Source organism: Perognathus longimembris, chromosome 16 (assembly GCF_023159225.1).
Source record: "Perognathus longimembris pacificus isolate PPM17 chromosome 16, ASM2315922v1, whole genome shotgun sequence".
Taxonomy (NCBI): Eukaryota; Metazoa; Chordata; class Mammalia; order Rodentia; family Heteromyidae; genus Perognathus; species Perognathus longimembris.
In genome coordinates, this window is record NC_063176.1 from 4,190,482 (window position 1) to 4,215,529 (window position 25,048).

Here is a 25,048-nt window from a genome sequence, read left to right on the forward strand (position 1 = left end):
TATCTCTACAAAAGTATGGAATTTACTGTTACACTTGCTGAAGAATTAAAACATTGAATAATTATGTGGAATTCAGTGCTCAGCTATTACTACATATAACATATTTGAGACACCATGCCCCAAAGTGTTTCATCACTACTTATTTTTTCCTATGTCAAAGTATTTATATAAAGAAACATAATAACAATGTTTATTATCAAAGATGGTGCATGATGAAATCCACAACTTCCAACATTTCTTCAGTGATTCAAACAACTCTGGCTTTAAAAAATGGCAAAAGGGGGCTGGGAATATGGCCTAGTGGCAAGAGTGCTTGCCTCCTACACATGAAGCTCTTGGTTCGATTCCCCAGCACCACATATATGGAAAACGGCCAGAAGGAGCGCTGTGGCTCAGGTGGCAGAGTGTTAGCCTTGAGAGGAAGAAGCCAGGGATGGTGCTCAGGCCCTGAGTCCAAGGCCCAGGACTGGCAAAAAATAAAAAATAAAAAAAAAATGGCAAAGGCCTATAAAGTCACCCAATAACATCATCATAAGGTTCAGAAAAAAAAAAAGAAAAGAAAATAGTCCAGCCAGTTATGTTTCCTCAAGCCTGTAATTCTAGCTATTTGGTAAGCCAAGATTGTAGGACCATGGCTTAATGACAGTCTTAAACCAAAGAGGATCGCATCCAAACAGAAAGGGCTATGGCACTGCCGCTCAAGCGCTGGAGCACTAGCCTTGAGTTGAAGAGCCCAGGCTGCACAATGTGCAGTGTGCAGTGTGCAGGTCCAGAGTTCAAGTGCTATGACAGACGAAAAAAAAAAATGTTGCCAGAAAGGATAAGGTATGGTGGGGTACAGCTTATCCAGTTTAGGGGCAAGTGGAAACAGGAGGATCATGGTCTCACCAGCTGTGGCAAAAGGCAAGACCCCTCCTCCAAGATAAACAGAGCAGAAAGCTCAGGAGGCACTGCTCAAAACGAGAGAACATCAGGGACCAAGCCCTGAGTTCAAACCTCAGCACTGCCACAGGGGGAAAACGAAAGAAGTTGAGTAAGAACATTTTAATTAAAATATTTTTAGGATTACTAATAAAAAAATAATAAGTTTATGTCGCATCAGTGTGAAGGACACGAATGGCACATTCTTCTTTACAATAACCCCAGGTTTACAAATCATCTTCAATCATCATGTCATCATTTCCATGGTAGACAGCAAAGGTCGTATCCCATATTTAAGGTTGCCGGAGCTCCAGTGACACCATACACCTCTAACCAAAACTTAATCAGCTTCAGAAGTAGTGGGTGGGGATTAAGTGTAAACAAATACACTTAATCTTTTTTTACAATTAGGATTACATTCCCCATCCTATCATTTACTAGCTAGGATTTATTTAAATTCAGCTTCTTCACAGTGGCAAATGAGTAGTACTAAATTGTTGCCAGAAACTTCAGGTAAGAGATCTGGGAACCTCATGACAATTGGTAAATTTGGAATTGTTATGCATTTGCTTTTCAAAGAAATGTCAGTTATTACAATGCTGTGTTTCACTTTTGTTTTGTTGTATGGCTTTCTCCTGAAAAAGTTTTCGGTTCCATTCTGACATAATCAGAGATATATTTCTATTCATATTCTGTGTTTCAAGTAATTTTATAGGTACTGAGGAGGAGAATCATAGGGTCATTATCTGAGCTTTGTCTAAATGTGAGTTTATCGGTCTATTTAAGGATTAATCTCATAAGTCTAATTCTTTCCAGTGGAGAGTTAATTTGTTTCTTTACAGACTGACACATAAATAAAGGAGAACTGAGCTAATACATGGTAAAGACAAAGCTGAATTTAAATTTCATCACTATACGCAAGAAGATTAAGACCTCACTATTCCATGGAACTTTATTTTATAATACTATGTAATAATTCTTATTCACATTTAATATAATTAAAAATATATGCATATGTTTTAAAGATAGATGAGGTAAGTCTTATACAGTTTATACAGTTGATTTTTTTTTTCATAAAGAGTGAGGAAATAATACTTTAAAGAAGTCTTTTTTGTGACCAGTTAGAGTATATCTTTGTTACTATTGCCTAGATAAAAATTTAAATATATTTCAAATATATTAATATTTCCTATTTGATGTCAGAATAACTAAAATAAGAACTTTAGAATCTCACTATGGCAAAAATCATTTTTAGCATTTCAAATTTTTTTTTAGCAGTATGATTCCTTTAGTTTCCTATTTTATTCAAGAGCACAAATCAATATGAAATTTCCCCTATGTGGTTCTTGATGCTGGTAACATTCCTGAGATGTTGAAACAATAAAAAGTTTAATATACACTACCTTTGTGAATGAATTGTACATATCAAAGTTGCTCTGTGCTTCAAAGTCTGTTTCAAAATCACACGACATTGCTATTCTCTGCCACTCTTTTAATGCCTCAATGCTGGAAGTAATCTCTACCCAATATTTCTGAAATATTCTGTAAATATTTTGCATGTGTCATTGCATCTGAAGACACTGTCATTTTTTCTAGCAACAAGCAGGAGGAAGGATCCCAGATGAAAGATAATAAATGCTAAACATGTAATACATTTGTTGCTATACCAATGTAAATATTTCTTTAAATACATAGTCATGTTTTATTTTTGTTATCACATAATATTTATAGTACCTGTGGTACAGCTCCTGTTTTATATAATTAACACATATTATGGTGGTAATTATATTATCATATTTTATTATTCGCTCATATCTGAGTGAAGGCAGTATTTAGTCCAGCCTAAGGTTACCATATTGAAGCCTAAATGTAGAGTTGAGATATACAATGACTTCTCACAACTCAGTGGGAAAAATTGAGCAATTCTGAAATACAAAAAGAAGGTTGAAAGAACCGGCTCACAAGGATCAGACATAAAGAATCATGATCTAAACTAGAATAATGACTGTAAAAGCCACATTATTCTTAAGCCTATGATTACCATAAATATTGAACTATGAGTGAACTACAAAAAAAAATCAATAATAAAATTGTAATTGGCCTAACATAGTGCACTACCAAATTGCATACTTGAACTATTACGACTGATATCTGGTAGAGGGCAGATTCTTAAGGTGTGGATGATTTCGATGGAATCTGAGCACCTTTTTTTCTTTCCTCTGTGCACCCACAGTCAACAACCCCATTTGTGTCACATCTCCTGAAACCTTCGACTTCAAGACGCACCATGTTGAAGAACATTCTCCTGCTGTCTCTCCATGTCAGTCTGCTGGGGACCAGCCTTGGTGGGAACATTCTGGTTTGGCCAATGGAAGGAAGCCATTGGTTAAATGTTAAAATCATCATCGATGCGCTCATTGAGAAAGGGCACAATGTGACTGTCTTGGTTGCTTCTGGTGCACTCTTTATCACACCCACATCGAACCCAGCTCTGACATTTGAAATATACCAAGTGCCCTTTGGGAAGGAAAGAATCGAGGGCGTGATCAAGAACTTTGTTTTGACGTGGCTGGAGAACAGGCCCTCTCCCTCCACCATGTGGACGTTCTATCGGGAGATGGCCAAGGTCATCGAGGACTTCCACGTGGTGTCCAAGGAGCTCTGCGACGGTGTTCTGAAAAACCCAAGACTGATGGAGAAGCTGCAGAAAGGCAAGTTTGAAGTCCTGCTGTCTGATCCAGTATTTCCTTGTGGCGATATAATAGCCATAAAACTGGGAATTCCGTTCATCTACTCCTTGAGGTTTTCCCCTGCCTCGACCGTTGAAAAGCACTGTGGAAAAGTGCCATACCCTCCTTCCTACGTGCCCGCCATCCTGTCAGAACTCACAGACCAGATGTCTTTTGCCGACAGAGTGAGGAATTTCATCTCCTACCACCTACAGGACTACATCTTTGATTCTCTCTGGAATCAGTGGGATTCCTACTACAGTGCAGCATTAGGTATGTAGCAGTTTGGGTCTTCTTCTTTGACTATGAATGAGCACAATTTTAAATTGCTCTATAACTACCCATACTTGTGTATCTTATGACTGTCATGTGTTAGCATGGAAGATTTAAAATAAAAACATACAGCAGAACTGCAGGGTGCTATTTTTATAATTTTAACTGGATGGCATTGGCTAAGTAATCTGGTGACAACCACCTTATAGTTAATGAATGAACTAGACCTCATTTAGATGTTACAAACGCTAGAATAGAAATTTCATAGAAACTGGAGTTTTATACGGAAGAAGGGGAAGATTTTAAACTTTTTAATGAGTTAGTATAGACGTTGGTGTGTATGTTTAAAGAGGTGTGTGTGTGTGTGTGTGTGTGCAGTTTCTGATCATTGCTTAGTCAAGACAAATGGTAAAAATTAAAAATGCTTGAAGATTTTTATCACTTTTTCCCTAAGGTATAAAGTTAAAGGAGAGCAAACAAAATCAGGCATTGAAATGATCCATCCTTACTAATCTCACTTGAATTACTGAAGTATGATATGCTGCTTATTCGATGGAGAAAATAGAATCAACACTTGACAGAAAGAATTCTATGAGAATTCTATTCTAAGAGGTGAGGTTCAGCCTAGCAAGCAGGAAGTTCAAACCATAGTTTAACCACACACACACACACACACACACACACACACACACACACACACACACACAGCTGTACTGGTCATATTGATGTGGTCATATTGTCTAAAAGTCATCTGAATATTAAACAGGCTTTTCCCATTTCCAATGTATCCAAATTTTATTGTTTATTCTTCACTGATTGTACGTTTCCTACTATTATCTGTATAGTCTCTTAGGGAGATTAACATACAGAATAGATGGATAGAAGAGATGAGGTTAAATGACAGGGAGAGGTGAATATTCCAAAACTCATTAAAGTTGAGGTGATACATAAAGAAATGTGAAATCAGTATATATTCATGTTCCTGTAAAGTGTGAGGAAGGAAAAGATGTCTGACGTTGGAGATCTCAAGTAGCCTAAGATTTACTGGGGATTGCTGTTTTCTTCCTACTTGTGAAAGTTCAAGTGTGAAGCATGGAATCCACCTGAGGAAAAAAATTCTGCTAGTGTCATTATTGTAGGAATAGTTCAACCAATTCACTCATCTCAAAAATTCTATTGTACTTCATGCTATTTTCTTCTGTTTTTAGCCTAATAATACATTGAAAACTGTTGAGAGGAACTAAATAAAAGATTAGAATAATTTTGAGATTTATGATTTCAGTGTGTGGTAAATGGCCTGGTTAGCTGACATAACAAATATGAAAAAAGAGAACATGGAAGAGAAACTATTTAATGTGCATTTAATTTTGTTTATGTTGTGGTGGGAGGGACTTAGTAAAAAACTATGAGTTAGCCCAGAGAGAATGTCATTTAGTGTCATAATAGTGAGTATGCTCTTTCAATGTCTGAAGGCATCTTTGTCTTCTTGTTTATTGCTTTTCTAGTACAGGTAGGTTGCTTGATCATTTTTCTGCTTTCTTATATAATATATTCCTGAGTTAATCAATAATAAAATTATTCTAAGTCAAGCAATGCACATATTTGTAAACATGATTATCTTTACAGGGACCCAAAATATTTCACAGTACATAATTGTAACTTATATTTCATACAGTCTTAAATGCTATATATTTTCTGTTTTAATTTGATTTCATGATAAACTTCAGAAATATAGGCCTAATCCCATAGATAATAAGATAAAGAGGGAATGTCTCCTGAACTGATAAGCTTACTTTCCATGATAATTATTAAGTTCTGAGACTTTAACTTCTGTTAACATCAACATTTTATTTTAGCCTTTTACTCATTTAATAATGTAATAACGCTAAGATGAACAAAATTTTAATGACCTCAACACATACTGTCAACTTTTTATTAAGTAGAGCTTATATTGTCTACTTCCTATCTGTGGTTTAGTAGCTAACAAATAAAAATACTAAATGGCGTTTAAATTTATTTGGAGATGGCAAAATGAAATGTGTAGTGGTGAAAATGAATATTGTTAAGAGAAACTCAAGATTCCTATGTAGTAACATTTTTAAAACACAACTTCTTTTCTACAAACTTGCTCCAAGACATTTATAAAATTGATTTATTGGAATCAAAGGAAATATACATATATGAGAATGTGGATACAAGTACAGAATACTAGCCCTCAGTAAATATAAGCAAGATCTGCTGAACCAATTGCAAATAAATATCCCTTTTTCTCAGCAGTAGTCATCATCTTATTGGCTATGGAAATCAGTTGTATTAGAATCTAGAAACAAATGTTTATGTCCTGGGTGTGAAGCAATTTGTAAGTAGTCTGACCTTAAAGATAAACAGGGATAGCTAAAATGATTATACCTTAACTTACAAAGATAAAAGTAAATGCGTCACAATATGAAGCCCAAACTCTTTCTCATTAAAAATAGAGAGAGGTAGCCAGGCATCTGTGGCTTAAACCTGTAATCCTAGCTACTCTGAGGATCATGATTCAAAGCCAGTCTGGGCAGGATAATCCCTGAGACTTCACCCCAATTAACCACCAAAAAGCCAGAAGTGGTACTGTGGCTCTAAGTGGTAATATTATCCTTGAGAGAAAGAAAGAGCCCAGGGACAGCTCCAAGACCTGAGTTCAAGCCCCACAACCAACAAAAAATAAACTAATAAAACAAAGAGTGGTGAAGAATAAATGGAAATTTTATAAAGCACTATAAAACTAGAAACGTGACAATAGCTCTTGTATGAGATAAGCTGATGGACACATCTAACTATGTGCAGTACATCAGTTAAAGCCCAGAATACGGCTTTAGGATAATTACATTTTTTATCAAACCACATCTGTTCTTTTTAATTAATTAATTATTTTTTTTTTTTACTAATTATTCATCTTTATCTTAGAAATATAGATCTCAAGATTCTGAGTGTGATGGTGATTATTCCTATGCGGACTTTGTCCCTCAGGTAATCTTCAGGCTAGAGTCTCAGAATCTCACCTTCTCTCGTGGGGCCTGTTAGGTAATGCTGGTAACGGGAGCACAATAAATACTCTCCACGTCTCAAAACATGATACTAAGCTTTTTTATTGGTTTGTTCATAGGAACACAAGGAAGAATTATTCAGATGTTCTTACACCTGACTTTGATGTAGACATTCATGTTTCTAATTGAATTACATTCTTCCGACTTAGCATGACTATATAAGTTTGTATTTGCTAAAACACAGCATGGCTCCGGCCACGGGCATGGTTGCTTATTTTTAAAAGACAAGGTAAGAAGCCAAAATACTGACATGATGGAGTAGCTCATTTTTGTGAACGCCATCGTAGATGTAGAATGCGTTAAGTGACAGCGCTAAATGGAATGATCTGCCTTATAAGAATTCCTTCCAAATAATATGAATTTGCCTATTTCTCTTAAATGCATTAATGATATTCTTAGTAATGGGACCACATCCACTCAGGTCTTAAACAGTAACACCTGAGTAAATAATTAGAGCAACTTTCCCCAAGAATATTTGTCATTGGCAGAATGTAATAAGAAGCTCCGAATGGGCTCTTAATCTCTGTTGATTAGTAAGCATTGAGTATTATGATGTCAGATAACTTGTTTCATTTCAAATCATAGGTATTTTACTCAAACTCATGGATGTAATAGTAGTTTGTGGAGTTTTCCCATTCACTAGAGACTGTGAAAGAAGAGTTACACATATTTTCTTTATTGGTCCTTACAAGGAATAAATTGTCTTTTTCATGCAAAATTACAATGCATATAATTGCCTTTTGCATAGCTAAGTCTGTGAGACTTTCTAGTTTTAGAATTACTGTCTCCTAATTTAAACTTCAGGTAGAAAACTGAATTACTAAGAATAGTTTTGGTTTAAACGGCCTGGGTGCTTACCTTCTTTGTGAAAGAAATATTTAGTTTTCAAAGCTGGTTTCTGTTTTCCCTACTGTTAATTCACTGCATGAGGTTAACTGGGCCACATTGTTACTAGGTAACTTGTATTCCTTAAGGCACAGGCCTCTGTTATGAATCAGTCTTGAGATGTGTTGTCTGAGAATATTCATTATGGCTGTAAGAGAAAAAGGTTGGTAATCTCTCCCTGAACACAACAAAGGCTATGCAAATTTCAAATATGTTTTTTAAATTGAACCAGGTAAATTTTTACTTTTTCATAGTATCAATAAAAAGTTTCCCAACTTTATGTACATATTTAAAAGAGAATTATATAACAATTGTATAAGAGAAAAATATTTAAAATCCATAAGCATTAAGTGCTATAAACGGCCTTTTAGCTTCTGTTTACTATAAAAGAAGCAGGTGTTGGATTTATATTATGTTGTATTATATTAAATATAATGATCCTGTAATATAACAATTAAGTAAATGGCCACCCACAATAATGAGAAACAGTATTTTCAAAACAACATACCCTTAAGATGTTGGTATGATAGAGATAACATTGAGGGCTAGTAATCAATATGATAAAAAAAAATGCTGGTCTGATTATTTTAACTATGAACTGCTTTTTCCTTTTTTTCTGGCGTACTAATGCTTGACCTTAAGGCTCTCTTCGTGCTTCTCGGCAGGTCCTCTACCACCTGATCCCCACCTCAGGCTCTTGTTACGCTAGTTCTGTTGGAGATGGATCTCAGCTTTTGTCTGGGGTGGTCTGAGGTCTGGTCTTCCTAGTGAGGTCTCCTGCCCTAATTGAAATGGCAGGCACAACCTCCCCACATCTGGCATTTGCCGTGGAGATGAGATCTTGCAAATATTTTTGCCCAAGCTGGTCTGGAACTGAATTCTTCTCAATTCCAGCATCTGCACAGCTGAGATAACAAAAGATGCGTGACACAGTGCTCCGCCATTGATTGAGATAAGAGGGGGGAGGGGATGCACAAAATTTCCTTGGGTTGGTTTTGAACTGAAATCCTTCCTACCTCAGCTTCCTAAATAGCTATTATTACAAGTGTGAACCACAGTACCTTGCTGAACTTAATTTTTATTCCTAAATCAGACATATTTAGAATGAGGTTTTTTGTTTTTTTTTTTCCATCTGTGGGAATTCAACTCAGAAAATGCCTATGTGAATTCACAAATGCAGTATGTTTTGTACTTAGCATTACTTTTCTTTCTCAGTTTTTTTTTTCTCTCATTCTGGTATTTATTCTAACTCCAAAAATTGAACAGTTACTGAGCACGCCTGGCTAAAGAGAGATATCCTATGACAATGTTCATTCTTAATGTTTGCCTTATATCTTTTTGGTTTTTCTTTGTTCTTTTTTAATTTTTGCCAGTCCTGGGGCTTGAACTCAGGGCCTGAGCTCGGTCCCTAGCTTCCTTTTGCTCAAGGCTAGCACACAGCGCTAGCCACAGCGCCACTTCTGGCTTTTTCTATTTATGTGATGCTGAGGAATTGAACCTAGGGCTTCACGCATGCTAGGTAAGCACTCTACCACTAAGCCACATTCCCAGCCAAGCTTATATCTTTTTTTTTTCCTTATCAAAAATGTTTCAGTGTTTTGTTATATTAAATGAGAGGTACCAAGAATAACAAGTTCATATAAATGTAAAAGAATAGTTACAGATTGTGACAAGGGACAAAAAGAAGTAAACAGAAGCATTGTGATAAAAGGTTAATCTTTTAAAAGACTAGTTATTAGGAGCCAATTTGAAGTGTTATTTGAGGGAGGAGAAATATCTGCATCTTTCAATATACTTGCTTCCAAATTCAATTTAGATGCCCATAAAATTCAAAAGAGGGAAGATTCAATCCAAATTAATTGAGGAATGTTCCAAGATACCCCCTAGATGACCTATTTGATGAAACATATGCTTTTACTCTGATGACATAGCTACAGAATCTCTCTAGAAGTCCCTAAGGAAAAATAGTGAAGAAAATATTAGGGTGCACCCACTTTTAGGAAGTGGGCTCGGCTGCAGAGAAATCAATATGAGCCATCCAATTGGAATGAGATTCTCCAGGGTGGTGAGATTTAGGAGATTCGTGATTACAATGTTGTTGTTTTCAAACTGAAGTTAAAATGTTAAAACCTTGGTGGATTGTCCAGGGCTTGTTGCATCCCATTGTGGAGAGGAACTCTGAGTCTCAGAGTTAGTGCAGCACAGAAAAGACGTGGTTAATGCCATAGGTCACTTGTTAGTAGAGAGAGGTTAAGAAGACAGTGAGTACACAATGCTAATTCTCCCCTATAATGTAAACTTTATGGAAAAGAATGGCTGGGATTGGCGCTAAGTAGCTAGGTATTGTTAGTCAAATCTTCCTAGCAGTGGAAATTGAGCCCAGGATTCAAATGCAAGAGATACCCTCAGGGGAGGAATAAGAAAGCCTGTGTGAACCAGGCAAAGTTGCAATCTGAGTTAAAGTTACAGAGAAAACCTGCTCTCTGCGTGGTGAATTCCACCTGAGAGTGAAGGTTTGGGCTTCGTCTTCGCACGTGGATAGCTTCAGGAATCCTTGAGCTAGGGGAAGAAGTGAAGTATAGGGAGCTGGCATTATTTCTCCCATTCCACTGCTCTGGGCCTTCCACTAGTGATGGCGTCAGGCAAATACTTCCCTCCTCCTCTTCCTGCTTCTTTTTCCTTCCTTCTTCCTTCTTCCTTCTACTTTTCCTGTACTGAAACTTTAACTCAGGGCCTGGGCACTGTCACTTAGCTTTTTCGCTCAAGGCTGGCACTCTACTACTTGATCCACAGACCCATTCCCAGCTTTTTGGTGATTCATTAGAGGTAAGATGCTCGTGGTCTTTTTTTTTTTTTTTGGCCTGGGCTGGCTCCAAACTACAATCCTCACAGTAGCTTGTGTTGTAACATATCTGACTTTATCTGAGAAGCCACATATTGAAGGATTGAATCTTGGAGTCTTTATTAGAGCACTAGTAATCAGCAGTCAGCCACTTGTTACCAAGGCCCACAAATACCCTTAACAGTGTTAGGAAACATGCCAGAGAGGAAAGAAAGAACAAAAACCATACCAACAAACCAATTCAGCTCCAGTGACCGGAGACAAGCCAGGGGACAGGACACAGGATTTGAACACAGAGACACATGGGATGGTGTCCCGGCTTATGTCCTTTTAATCAACTTATTTGTTCATATTTTTCTTGGTAATAGCAGCCTTAGATGGTTTGAAAATGGCATTCTCCTATGCTTATCCTTGTTCAGCTTGGCTTTCATTAAGAATTACAAATAATATCCATGTCTAAACACACACACACACACACACACACACACACACACGTACTTCACTGATGAACTGGTTACATTTATTAAATGCTAACCTGTCAGAAGGTTTGTTAATCTGTTAATATTATACTATACTCTTCCAACGTTTCAAATTAGCTTTGAGGTATTATTGCTATTTTAGAAAGTAATATAACAAATTATCATCATTATTTCTCCTTTATACTTGAAAAATAAAAGCAGACAGGGTTTAGGTAATTCTCTAGGGTCACAAAAGTTATAAAATAATAGCTTCTTCATCTGGGGCTATTGAACTCTGTAGCTCATGTATCTTAATCTTCCATGAAGCTTTGTGTAAAAGAGCCCATGTTTATTCAGGGTGCTAGGAACTTAAGATAAATTTTAAAGTTAACTATAAAAAATTAGACATATATGGATAACTTGGCATACAAATAAACTTGCAGATCTTACACATTATATTAAAATGTATGCTTCAGCCATTCGTCAGTAGTTTATGCCTGTAATTCTCAGCTACTCACAAGGCGGAGATTTGAGGATCTGGTTCAAAGCCAGCCTAGCCAGAAAAGTCTGTAAGACTCATACCTCCATTAACCACACACACACACACTCATGCCCACACAAACACAGAATTCTGGCTGTACACAGAGTACAAGGACACTATGCTAATAATTTCTTCCTTTAAAAATTCAGACTTCATTTTTACTTGTGGCATAAGCATGTTAGTGCATAATAGAATTGAATGACATTGCTTTCCTTTGATGCTATAGATCAGTTGGTCTACAAAACATTTAGTACTGTTTTAGTTGAAAAAAAATCTACCAACATACATTAAAGTTTTCTGTTAATCTTAAAAAAAAAATCTACAATAGGATGCTTTCCACAGTGGAAATGAACAGACCTAAGAAGATTGTTCAGCTGCTCATTTTTTATTTGACTCTGACTGAAATTGTTCAAAGTGGGAATGTGCTAATTTGGCCAACTGATGGTAGCCATTGGTTAAATATTAAGATCATTCTAGAAGAGCTGATTCAAAGACATCATAATGTCACTGTACTGGCTTCTTCAGCAACTCTATTCATCAACTCCAATTCTGATCCTTCTGTGAATTTTGAAGAGATAGCGGTTTCCTACCAGAAGAGTCATATAGATGCCTTAATTGAGCATATGATTATGCTGTGGTTACAGCACAGGCCAACTGCGCTGACACTATGGACTTTCTACAAAGAACTAGGAAAGCTCCTAGACACTTTCTTTCGAGTGAATATAGAAATCTGTGAAGGTGTGCTAAACAACCCCACACTAATGGCAAGACTTCGGAAAGGTGGTTTTGATGTGTTAATAGCAGACCCAGTAACAAACTGTGGAGACCTGGTGGCTCTGAAATTAGGAATCCCATTCGTGTACAGCCTGAGATTCTCCCCAGCCTCAACAGTGGAGAGGCACTGTGGGAAAATCCCAGCTCCAGTTTCCTATGTACCGGCAGCCTTGTCAGAGCTCACTGACCAGATGACCTTTGCTGAAAGGGTTAAAAATACCCTATCTTATCATCTGCAAGATTACATATTTCAGTCCTACTGGGGAGAATGGAATTCATACTACAGCAAAGTTCTAGGTGAGTCTCCTGAATTTTCTCTTCTATTAATGAACTCATACGTCTTTATTTTTATTCTTGGAGTGAATGTGCCAAGAAAAGTTAATTATACTTTCATACAATTCCTTGAACATTGTATTGTGGGAAATGCCTATAAAAGGATGTTACTATTAACCTGTATATTACTATTTCTTAAGGAAAATAATCTCATGCCTTTTAACTGTATAAATAAGTCTTCAAACTAGTACACGTCTAGGATAGTCCTAGCACAAGATCACAATAGCTCAATAGCTGTGTCCATATGAACACATAAGATGATGCTAAATGAAATGAAGTCCAAGTTATGGAAAAAAATGGTTTACCATTGTCATTGTTATTTGCAATGCACCATTGGAAATTATGCCACCGTCTTTTGTCTTTCTTCCCCAGGGTTTTACCCCTGATGTTTCTGCTACTGATTTTGGTACCCTGGATATTGTATATATGTTTTTTGGAACTAGGGAAGGGAAGGGGAACATCAAAAAGGAGAGACAAGGGGTAAAAGACAAACCAATGCAACAGGAATACTTACAAAACTGTACAACTCATGGGGCGGGGAGATGGAGTGGGGTGAGGGAGGGAGAAAAATGAGGGAGGATACCTCCCTTTGATAAATATGTACTCACTGCCTTATGTATGAAACTGTAACCCCTCTGTACACCACTTTGACAATAAATAAATTAATAATAAAATATAAATGAGAGTACATTTACTAAATAAATTGTGACATCGCTAAGAAATTTACTGTTAAATATTTTGAAATGATAAATATGTTGATAGAGCTGTTTTATCTTCACCTTTCTGTAGAAATCTTTACAATGCATAACGTTGAAAATTAGAAACCCTCAATTTATACCCGATCCTGCCTTTTACTATTTGTGTTATGCTTTGGGGATGTTGACCTTAGCAGTCAGTGTAAACTTTCCCAGACCCTTTGACGACTTAAAGATTTTAAAGAGGTTTTAAAGATTCTTTATGAAATGAAAGTAAAATAATGTGACCATCAAGTAGAATTCTGATTGGTTGTTTATATTTCCTTTTTATCTGAAATCATGAAGTGCCCTTCCTTAAAGTATTTTTGTTATTGTTTATTTATTTATTTATTTTTACATTTTCTTATTGCATGACTTTTTGTCACTTCTGAAAGCAGTACCAAGGACTGTTATTTAGCATCAGGGCTTGAAATGTGCTGTTATTAATGCTGCCTTTCTTTTTTCTTTTGCTAGTATTGGAGTGTTAAGCTCAGAGCTTTCCCCTTGAGATGCAGGTGATTCTACCATACCTGTAGTCCTTTCGGTTGTGGTTGTTTTTTAGGTGATGCATTTTTCTTGGGCTGTTCTGTATGACATTCTTTCTATTTATGTTTTAGTCCATAGCTGATGTGACAAGCACGTTACACTGAGCCCAGCTTTTTCTGTTCAGACAAAAAGCTCACAAACTTTAACCCAGGCAAGCTTGGAACTTTAGTCTTCCTGTTCTCTGTCTTCTGAGTAGCTAAGATTTAAGTGGGCGCCACTGACACCTGGCTCCATCATAATTTTACATAAGTTGTGTGCAAAACACTGTTATGCTCATTTTGGCCCACTTCTCTCATCTTTCCTTCTCTCTTTTTGTCTTGCTGTTAAAGGAAATTGTTTAGTAAAAACATATAGAGTAGTATCTTATCTACAAGACACAAGGTACAGAAAACTTCAAGAAACAAATTAAAATCCAGTTACATACAAGACATAATAAGGACCACTTGTTTCCATTTCTTGGATTTCATGTTGAAATGCTTCATTATATGTGGTCCTATTGGGTTATTCAGAACCCCTTTTAAGAATATCATAGACATATTCTAGTTACTATAAATGGAGGAAACCATGCAACCTACTTTTCTTTAGGACTGGGTTACTTCACTTAATATAATTTTTTCCAGGTTTTTCCATTTCCTGACAAATAGCTGAACGTCATCCTAAAGGAAGCGTAAGAACTCATATATATATGAGCATGTATATATACCACATCTTCTTGATCCATTCATCTACTGAGGGCCATCTGGGACGATTCCACATCTTAGCAAGGTGAATAATGCTGCAAAGAACATGGTTGTGTTGGTAGCTTTAGTGTGACCTTGCTTGTGGTCATTTGGGTAAATGCCCAGGAGTGGGATTGCTAGGCCATAGGGGAGCTCTATGTTTAGTTTTTTGGTGAACCTCCATACTGTTTTCCAGAGTGGCTGAACAAGTTTACACTCCTACCAACAGTGTAGTAGTGTTCCCTTTTGGCCAGATCCCTGCCAGCGTCTGTTGTTATTAGTTTTCTTGATAATGGCCATGCTAACTGGTATGTAAGGTGGAATCTCAATGTTGTTTTGGTTTGCCTTTAATGGCCAAAGATGTTGAGCATTTATTCATGTATTTATTGGTCATTCATATTTCTTCTTCAGAGAGGTCTCTCATTAAGTCTTTAGGCGCTTTTTAAGGGGTTGGATGTTTCTTTGTAGGCTCATTTTTGGGAAATTTCATTCTTTGAGCTGTAAGTATATTTAGATATGAGGCTATTGTTTGTGTTAAGGTCAGTGAAGGTCTTCTCCCAGTCTATGGGCTTTCTACTTATCTTGCTACCTATGTTCTTTGCAATGCAGAAGCTCTTAATCATTTGTGTACATATGCTAAGTCAATTGAAAAAAAATCTTATGTAAAGAAAACACTATATGACAATACCTTAATTATATCGCCATTGAGTTATATTATGCATATAAATCTGTCATAAATACATGCAAAACTAAGTGGCTTCTGTATAAATGAAATCTTCATTCTCAGTGACAAATTATATAACATTAGAAAAAGTCTTTGGCAAACAAAACTTCCCAACTTCTCATCTACAGAATAATAATCTAGATTCAGAAATCCTACCTTTTGAGAAATTAAATATCTTATTTACGTAAATCCTTTGTGCTCCTCATGTTACTAAGCATATTTAAACAACAAATAGTTTGTTGAAGTCCACTAAGAACCGGTAAAAAAAATTTTTTTTCTTTTTCTGTGAAATTATCTTCTTAAAGTATTAGCACCATCTGGTAATGGAAAACTGATACTAAAAGAGGATCAGCAATTTTTATACTATTGTGTTTGAACACAGGAGATTTAATGTTAAATTTCTGTGCAGTTCCCATTACAAAGTTGTTTGTTAATTGTGTATGAGAAAATAGGCTAGAAAAATGACATTTTAAACTATAGAGCAGAAAAATCCCAAATGTCCTGAATGGAATACTGATACATAGCAAGGATAACTTCCCTGAGTCTCCAGAGCCTGTGTTCTGTATCAGTGAAGTGAGCTGGCATATGTGTTTGTGTGGTGATGGAATTGAGTTCAGGGCCTTGCAACTTGCTAGACAGGTATTCTCAAATGTGACTGGTGCCACAGCCCCATTTTTGCATTGGTTATTTTTTATATAGGATCTCACTTTATGCTTAGGCCATCTTGGGCTGTTATCCTCCTACAAAGACGAATCCTTCATGTTGCTGGAGATGGCAGGTGTATACCAGTTCAACCTGCAATTTTGCTTCCAACATAGCTGGGATGACAGAGCTGCACCTGGACCATTGAATGAAAAGAATCGCACAGACTTAAAATAATTATTGTAAATGTCATGTACAGAGGGGTTACAGTTACATAAGTAAGGTAATAAGTACATTTCTTTTTTAACAGTGTTACCCCCTCTCCATTTTCTCCCACTACCCCCCACTCCCCTTCCCATAAAGTTGTAATGTTCATTGAAACAAACTCCAAGAAATGGAAGTAAGAAGGATTTTTGTTTGTTTTGCTTTTGGTCGGTTATCTGGCTTGAACTCTGGGCCTGGCCGCTATCTCTGAGCAATTCAGCTTAAGGCTAGCACTTTACCACTGGAGCCACAGAGCCACTTCTGGTTTCTTGGTGGTTTATTGGAGATAAGAGTCGCACAGACATTTCCTGCCCAGCTGGCTTTGAACTGTGATCCTCAGAACTCAGCCTCCTGAGTAGTTAGGATTACAGGCATGAGCCACCAATGCTTGGCTTGCTCTTTCTTTTCTTTCTTTCTTTCTTTCTTTCTTTCTTTCTTTCTTTCTTTCTTTCTTTCTTTCTTTCTTTCTCACTCTCTCTCTTCCTCCCTCCCTCCTTCCCCCTCCCTCCCTCCCTCTCTCTCTTTCTCTCTCTCTTTCTTTCTTTCTTTCTTTCTTTCTTTCTTTCTTTCTTTCTTTCTTCTTTCTTTCTTTCTTCTTTCTTTCTTTCTCCTTCTTCCCTCCCTCCCTCCCTCCTTTCCTTCCTTCTCCTCCTTTTTTGTCAAACTGGTTACTTCCACCCCCATTTTTCTCCCCTCCTCCCTCCTCCCTAATCCTTCCCCTGCCCCCGGAGTTGTACAGTTGGTTTACAATTGTCTTTTAAGTACTGCTGTTGCATTGGTTCAACTTATACCCTTTGTGTCATCATTTTGATATTCCCCTCCCCATCCCTGATCCAGACAAACATATATACAATACCCAGGATACCAAAATCAAATACAGTGGGAACAGGGGCTAAATCATAGGGAAGATAAACAGAAGAACAAAGGAATAATTTCACATAGTACCTTAAAAATAACAACATCAATGATAAACCACTTATTTCCATATTTGGGTGATCATTTCACTTAGCGTCACCTTATGTGATCATATATGTACATAGCAATTGAACTATCATGAAAATCTGTTAGGACTATCCTTGACATTCACTAATTATTACCAATGAGGGAAACCATAGAGTTCATGTTTCTTTAGGTCTTCACATAGTATGATTTTTTCCAAGTCTTTTCATTTCCTATGGATGGGGCAATGCCATTCTTTCTGATAGAGGCATAGAATTCCATTGTGTATATATACCACAATTTCTTTTTCTTTTTTTTTTTTTTTTTGGCCAGTCCTGGGCCTTGGACTCAGGGCCTGAGCACTGTCCCTGGCTTCTTCCCGCTCAAGGCTAGCACTCTGCCACTTGAGCCACAGCGCCGCTTCTGGCCATTTTCTGTATATGTGGTGCTGGGGAATCGAACCTAGGGCCTCGTGTATCCGAGGCAGGCACTCTTGCCACTAGGCTATATCCCCAGCCCCACAATTTCTTTATACATTCATCTACTGATAGGCATCTGGGTTGGTTCCATATTTAACTATAAGCATTTAACCTATGTGTTAATCTACCCATTGTTTTAAATTTTAGTCGTTACTTTTTGTGTCTAGACATCTATTTGTTTTGTAGGAAATTGTGCTTTCTTTATATTTTCAGATGCTGCCTCCACATCTTTAAATATGTAAATAATTTTATATTTCATTTGAGATATTGCTAGTATATTGAATTACTAATTTCATATTTCTGATTTCCAGCTCTTAGTGATTCTGGTAGAGAGCATCATTTTGTGGTAAACAGGAATTGCTCATTTGGTTTAAGTTTTACCTGTGAGAAACCATTGAACCTAGAGTCAGTTTGTCTAAAGAGGTTCCTCTAGCTGAGATTTATACTGAAAATCCATATAAAGGCAAATGTTAACTAATGATTTTCATAATATAGTGTTCATTTCTATTGTAGAAGTCAAAATAGGTAGTACTTGTTATATACTACAACATGTTAACATTTATTTGTAGCATTGAGGCTAGGCTGCATGAATATTTTATATATTTCTGTATATGAATGAGGTTGTGGGAAAAACTTCAGATTTCTACACCTTTACACTTTGAAGCACATCATCTGGCCTTTGCAGAAAGGCTTGAGTTTGGATAGGAAATTGTGCTTCAGCATTGTGTGTGTTTCTGTGTGTGTATGTGTGTGTATGTTTTCTAGGGCTTGAACTCAGGGCTTGAGCACTGTTCTTGAAATTCTTTTTCTTGAGGCACTCACCACATGAACCACAGCTCCACTTCTGATATTTTGGTAGTTAATTTGAGGTAAATTAACATCCTCATACTCTCTCTCTGTCTGTCCTTCTCTCCTTCCCTTCCTTCCAGTTAACCTCCTTCTCTCCTTTCTGCCCTTCCTCTATTTTTTCTTTTTTTCCTTATAGCATATAATATAAATGATAAGTATTATATGGAAAGTAAATTTTCTCCTAATAGCTTATAAGGTAATAAATGGTATGTCTTTTCTTGAGCAAAAGTGTGTGCTAATAGCAGTCTACTGTAACTTTCCTCATTTCCTCCAGGAAGACCCACGACCTTATGTGAGACAATGGGCAAAGCTGAAATTTGGCTCATCCGGACATACTGGGATTTTGAATTTCCTCGTCCATACTTACCTAATTTTGAGTTTGTTGGAGGATTGCACTGTAAACCTGCCAAACCTTTACCTAAGGTAGGTCTCTGATAGCAATGATTTTATGCACTTTAATTAACACACACACACACACACACACACACACACACACACACACACAGAGCAGCAGCAGCAGCAGCTATGAAATGATTGAGTAAAAATTTCAAGTTTGTGTCTGAGGTATGTATTCACTTTTATAGTGACTTAGTGCATTGTTAATACTCCTATATATTGTAGCCACAATTTTCAAAATCTTACTTCTTTTCTAAAAGCACCAGCTGTATCCATGTGTCATCAAAGGAGCAGTGTAATAATGTCTCTGGCACTTCTGACGAATTTCACTACTTAGGAGTAAAGGTGAACTTTTTCCCTCTCATTTCTGACATTGTTCCGCTTTAATAAAAGCCTTGTGATGTCTGCAGGAAATGGAAGAATTCGTCCAGAGCTCAGGAGAAGATGGCGTTGTAGTCTTTACACTGGGGTCGATGGTGAAAAACCTCACGGATGAAAAGGCCAATCTCATTGCTTCAGCACTGGCCCAGGTTCCACAGAAGGTCAGTGATGTTCAGATCCTGGAAATCAGAACATATTTTTATTGATTGGAATAAGACTGCAGCTAAGCGTAGTCTTCTCAAGTGTTAAGTCACCATTCATTACACACTAGATATATGTGCCATTGACTTTAAGAAAGAAAACTGTAACATATAAATTGTGTATTTTGTACATTTGACCATTTGCCTACCAAACTGCAGTAAAAGTGTAGGAATATGTGCTTTTGTAGTGATTTCTGTTTCCTAGAAGAGATAAGAAAATTTCAGGCCATCTGAACTCATTTTGGACTGCTTTGGCTGCTACCAAAATACCTGAAGTATTTCAGCTTCATAATCCAAATTTGAGGAATTATACAGAGAGTAGGAGAAAACATTATATATAGGCATGTTTCTGAGAATTATTATCAAAGTGTGTTTGGCATAGACTAGAGATGAATCCATGAGTTGTTCTAGGGCTTAGCATTCCTTTCCGTGTGAACTGATGTGCCAGATTTAAACCTTGCCTTTCACAGGTGCTATGGAGATACAAAGGAAAGATACCAGCAACTTTAGGATCCAATACTCGGCTCTTTGATTGGATACCCCAGAATGATCTTTTGGGTAAGACGGAGGGGAAAGAACAGCCACACAGTTGGTCAACCAACCATGACCATGCTCAGTGACCATTTCAAAACAAATAAATGGATACATATTTCAATATTTCACATTTGAATTCCAGTTTTAAACAAGCACACTCAAATATTCAGCCATTAGTTTTATAGATTCATGCTCCCCTGAGTCAAAAAAGAGCATCTGTGGTTAAGATTCTCGTCATACATGTCACCTTTTCAGAAAATGAAAGTTCTAGTTCCTCTTATTTCTTTAAAACAATTATTGTCAAAGTGATGGACAGGAGGGGGTTACAGTTACATATGTTAGATAGTGAGTACATTTCTTATCAAACTTGTTACCCTCTCCCTCATTTTTCTCCCACTTTCCCTCCTCCCCAATCACTCCCCCAGTTGTACAGTTAGTTTACATCATATTGTCCTGTAAGTATTGCTGATGCATTAGTTTGCCTTTTACTCTTTGTCTTACCATTTTCATGTTCCCCTTGCCTTCCCTAATTCAGACAAACATGTATAAAATACCCAGGGTACCAGAATCAAATACAGTGACAACAGGGGTTAAACCATAGGGAAGATGAACAAAAGAAAAAAGAACTAATTTCACCTAGCACCTTAAAAATAGCAACATCAATGTTAAACCACTTGTTTCAATATCTTGGAGTTCATTTCACTTAGTGTCATCTTATGTGATCATACACATGTAGCTATTGAGCTACTGTGGTCATCTGCTACGCAGCTGCATGGCAAAGGAAATAGAAAGCCCACAGACTGGGAGAACATCCACGCTGGCCATGCAACAGACAAGGGCCTCATATCTAAAATATACTTAGAGCTCAAAAAGTTAAGTTCCCCAAAAATGAATCTTCAAAGAAACAACGTCCCCATTAATAAGTGGGCTAAAGACTTAAAGAGAGACTTCTCTGAAGAGGAAATGAGAATGGCCAACAGACACATGAAGAAGTACTCAATATCACTGGCCGAAAAAGCAATGCAAATCAAAACAACACTGAGATTCCACCTCACCCCAGTAAGAATGGCCATTATCAAGAAAATTAATAACAACAGATGCTGGCAGGGATGTGGCCAGAAAGGAACCCTACTACACAGTTGGTGGGAGTGTAAACTTGTTCAACCACTCTAGAAAGCAGTATGGAGATTCCTCAAAAGACTAAACACAGAGCTCCCCTATGACCCAGCAGCCCCACTTCTGGGCATTTACCCAAAGGATCACAAACAAGGCCACACTAAAGCCACCAGCACAACCATGTTCATAGTGGTATTATTTACTATAGCTAGAATATGGAACTGACCCAGATGTCCCTCATGAATGGGTCAAGAAATTGTGGTACATATATAAAATTGAATCCTGTGCTTCTATGGGAAAGAATGTCATTGCCCCATTCATAAGAAAATAGAAAGACTTAGAAAAAAAAATCATATTAAATGAAGTGAGCCAGAACCAAAGAAACATAAGCTCTATGGAATCCTCTTATTTCTTAGATTTCATTTTTTTCTGGTTTAACCATGTCTCGAGTGCTCAACTGTTGAATAAAATGTAGTGCTATGTGAGGACTGACTTTGTCGCTTTTATCCCTCTGTCACTGAAGTTCTGTCAGTGTGTGAGCCTGAAGTCTGAACCCACTTCTCATGTTCTCACTCTATCCTCAAACAAGGGCACCCGAAAACCAAGGCTTTCATCACTCATGGTGGAACTAATGGCATCTACGAAGCCATTTATCATGGGATCCCTATGGTAGGAATCCCTATGTTTGCTGATCAGCCTGACAACATCGCTCACATGAAGGCCAAAGGAGCAGCTGTGGAGGTGAACATGAACACCATGACCAGCGCGGACTTGCTCGGGGCCGTGAGGACAGTCATTAATGATCCTTCGTAAGTCCTGCTGCTTTCCCAAGGCTCACCCACCACACCACAGACTAGCTTATCCATCATCCTAGAAAATTCCCATGTTTCATACCTGTGTAATTGGTTTATCTACAATTAAAAAAAAACCAATATAAGAAAAGCAATTTCACTTTCCAACTTCTTAGCTTTTTTTTCTGATGTTGTACCCAATATTTACTGTTGAAAGAGAAATATTAATGCTGAATTTTGTAAAACGTTACTATGTAATAGCTATTTATGAATTCACTAGACAATAATTTCAGAATTTTTTTTAGAAATCACTTGTATATCTGGACAGAGGGTTGAGCACTTCAATGATTCCTTTGGAATTTTTTCCTTCTAATTTTGTTGGCTTAGATAGTATATGATATAATTACATACTATATATAATTACCATACTGTGCATATTAAATATGTTATTGGCTTGTATCATTTTATGGGAAAATGTCAGTGATTTTATTACTGATTGCAAATGAATTTGACACAAGTCAAATACATAAATTGAATTAAAAATCTTCATGTAAAATTATTTAATTAAATATACATTCACATCAATTCTAGACCTAAGTACTAACTCTGAGATTATTTGGAAACACCTGTGTATATTTAAGATACATGCATAGATAGAGAAATTGTTGTATTCCATTTCATTTACTAAAGACAAGAAACACAAAGTTAATTTTAATATGCAAATCACAGTAAATGTAATGAATCACTTTATTTTAGCACAGTCACAAACTAGTAATATACCAACACATGAAATAATACATGTATGAATATGGCCCTTGTTTATCACACTTCATGAAAAAAACACACTCTTTTCAGTTTTACTTAAATAAGCAAAGTTATCAGACATACATAAAGAAGTTCAAATTTAAAGTCTCTATAGTTGTAGGGAATCTTAAAGAAAAAATTGATTAGCAACAAAAGGCATTAACTACCAATAATACAGTTTGTCTTAACTACTAAGATGACTTTGTGAAGTCACTATATTGACCTTACTGATAGCTCAATACATGTGAAAGGCAGAAGGGCTTCATTTCACTATGCTCAAACAAGGTATGGAAATCATCCTTTGCAACGGGATCATGGAATCAAATGATCCGAAGGCTGTGTGGACCGCGATCCTTTTTCCAAATCCTCAAGTGCATAGAGATCTGTCTAGTACCAAGACATCTTGTCACTCATGTCCTAGAGCATTTATTCTTGACACAAAGCACATTCACATTTACTAATGTAGACTCAAACCTTAATAATCATCAAATGAAGACATAATTTCAAATGCATAGAAATCCACCCAGTGTGGCATAGAAAATTATGAGCACTACATTTCTTTCTATTTTGGTGCCAACTTAATTAGAGAATCTCTCTCTCTCTCTCTCTCTCCCTTTCTCCCTCTCTCTCTCTCTGTCTATCTATATAATTTTAACCAACTAAAACCCTATAAACAGCTGGATATGCTCTTAAATCATTCTAGTTTTTGCTTTCAATCCTGACATTGCCTACAAAGGCACTGTCTTTCATATCACAACATTCAAATGAGTATCCCTGAACAAAGTATGGAGAACTGTGAACCTTAACTAATGTTGAAAACCAATTCCCTGTATCTGTCATATGAGCTAATCATATATTTGTGACTCTGAATATTGATATTTTGTATGACATTATCTCATAATATTGAGCTATTATCTCTTCTCTGGGTTTTGGAGCAGTCTTAGATATCATAGTTGACCAAATTGCCAAATTCTTTTATATGAAATTGGTCTAACATTCATGATTGAACTTTCTGATTTTGAACCTACTGTGTTAAAGACTGGATTTATCTACACATCCTCCTCTTTACCACTCTGTACAATCATATGCAATAGCAAAAATAATGAAAATATTAAAATCTTTTTTTAACATACCCATGGCCATTGACTTGTATCACACATACAATCTCTCATGTATTTACCTCCAATATAGATGCAAATTAATTTATGACCACTTGCCTTCTAGTTACAAAGAGAATGCAGTGAGATTATCAAGAATTCACCATGATCAGCCCGTGAAGCCTCTGGACCGAGCTGTCTTCTGGATCGAGTTTGTCATGCGCCACAAAGGAGCCAAGCACCTTCGGGTGGCAGCCCACGACCTCACCTGGCTCCAGTACCACTCTCTGGATGTGATTGCCTTCCTGCTGGCCTGCGTGGCAGTTCCTATATTGTTGGTGGTAAAATGTTGCTTCTTTTCCTTTCGAAAAATTTGTAAGACAGGCAAAAAGCAAAAAAAGGAATAGAACAAGAAAAGAAGGAGGTCTTCTGAATTTCGGCAAATCTTGAATAGGGCATTCTTATTCTTTGCAAACATATATGATGTTTGCATTATTTTCTCAAAGCTGAAAGGTAAATTCTAAAATTTAATATGATCATTAACTTGTCAGTGATTCCTATTTATTCTTTGGTCACTTTTCACTGGCCTTACTGATTTCCCTTAACATAGGATACAGGTACACTTAATTCTAAATACGTCTGTTCAAAAAAGCATTTTTTCAAATTAACCTAGATTACATCCTTAGTAATGATTAGCTGATTCTTAGGAGTTCACAAAGTATAAACAGAACTTGGTGGATGTAGGGAATTTGCAAACTTGAATAGATCACACAAATAGAAAAATACTGTAGGAGAGGAAAGAGTTTTGAGAAGATTGATGATTGCCTTTGTTAATAAAAATAAACATTTCTGCTTCTATGTTACTAGTATTAGAGCATGAAGTGATTTGCATTACAGTAGGCATTTTTTTCATTGAGAACATTGAGTTATGATGTAATTTGTATCCTATCTGCAAGAAAACTTGAGTGCCCTCTTATGGAATATTGAGGTA

At 36.7% G+C, this 25,048-nt stretch overlaps 1 protein-coding gene across 2 annotated transcripts; it reads left to right on the plus strand.

The window, feature by feature from the left end:
• The first annotated feature begins 1,358 nt into the window (after positions 1–1,358).
• LOC125364897 (UDP-glucuronosyltransferase 2A1-like) lies at positions 1,359–24,464 on the plus strand. 2 transcript variants are annotated; one of them, XM_048364667.1, is made up of 8 exons: positions 1,359–1,434; positions 3,155–3,922; positions 12,176–12,806; positions 19,013–19,161; positions 19,545–19,676; positions 20,186–20,273; positions 21,955–22,174; positions 24,185–24,464. In XM_048364667.1, the coding sequence occupies exons 2-8, from the start codon at positions 3,209–3,211 to the stop codon at positions 24,462–24,464; spliced, it is 2,214 nt and encodes a 737-aa protein (XP_048220624.1). In that variant the 5' UTR covers positions 1,359–1,434; positions 3,155–3,208. The 2 variants fall into 2 exon arrangements, with proteins under 2 accessions (XP_048220624.1, XP_048220625.1); XM_048364668.1 differs by lacking the exons at positions 1,359–1,434; positions 12,176–12,806 and having other exon boundaries at positions 3,599–3,674.
• Positions 24,465–25,048: the final 584 nt, after the last annotated feature.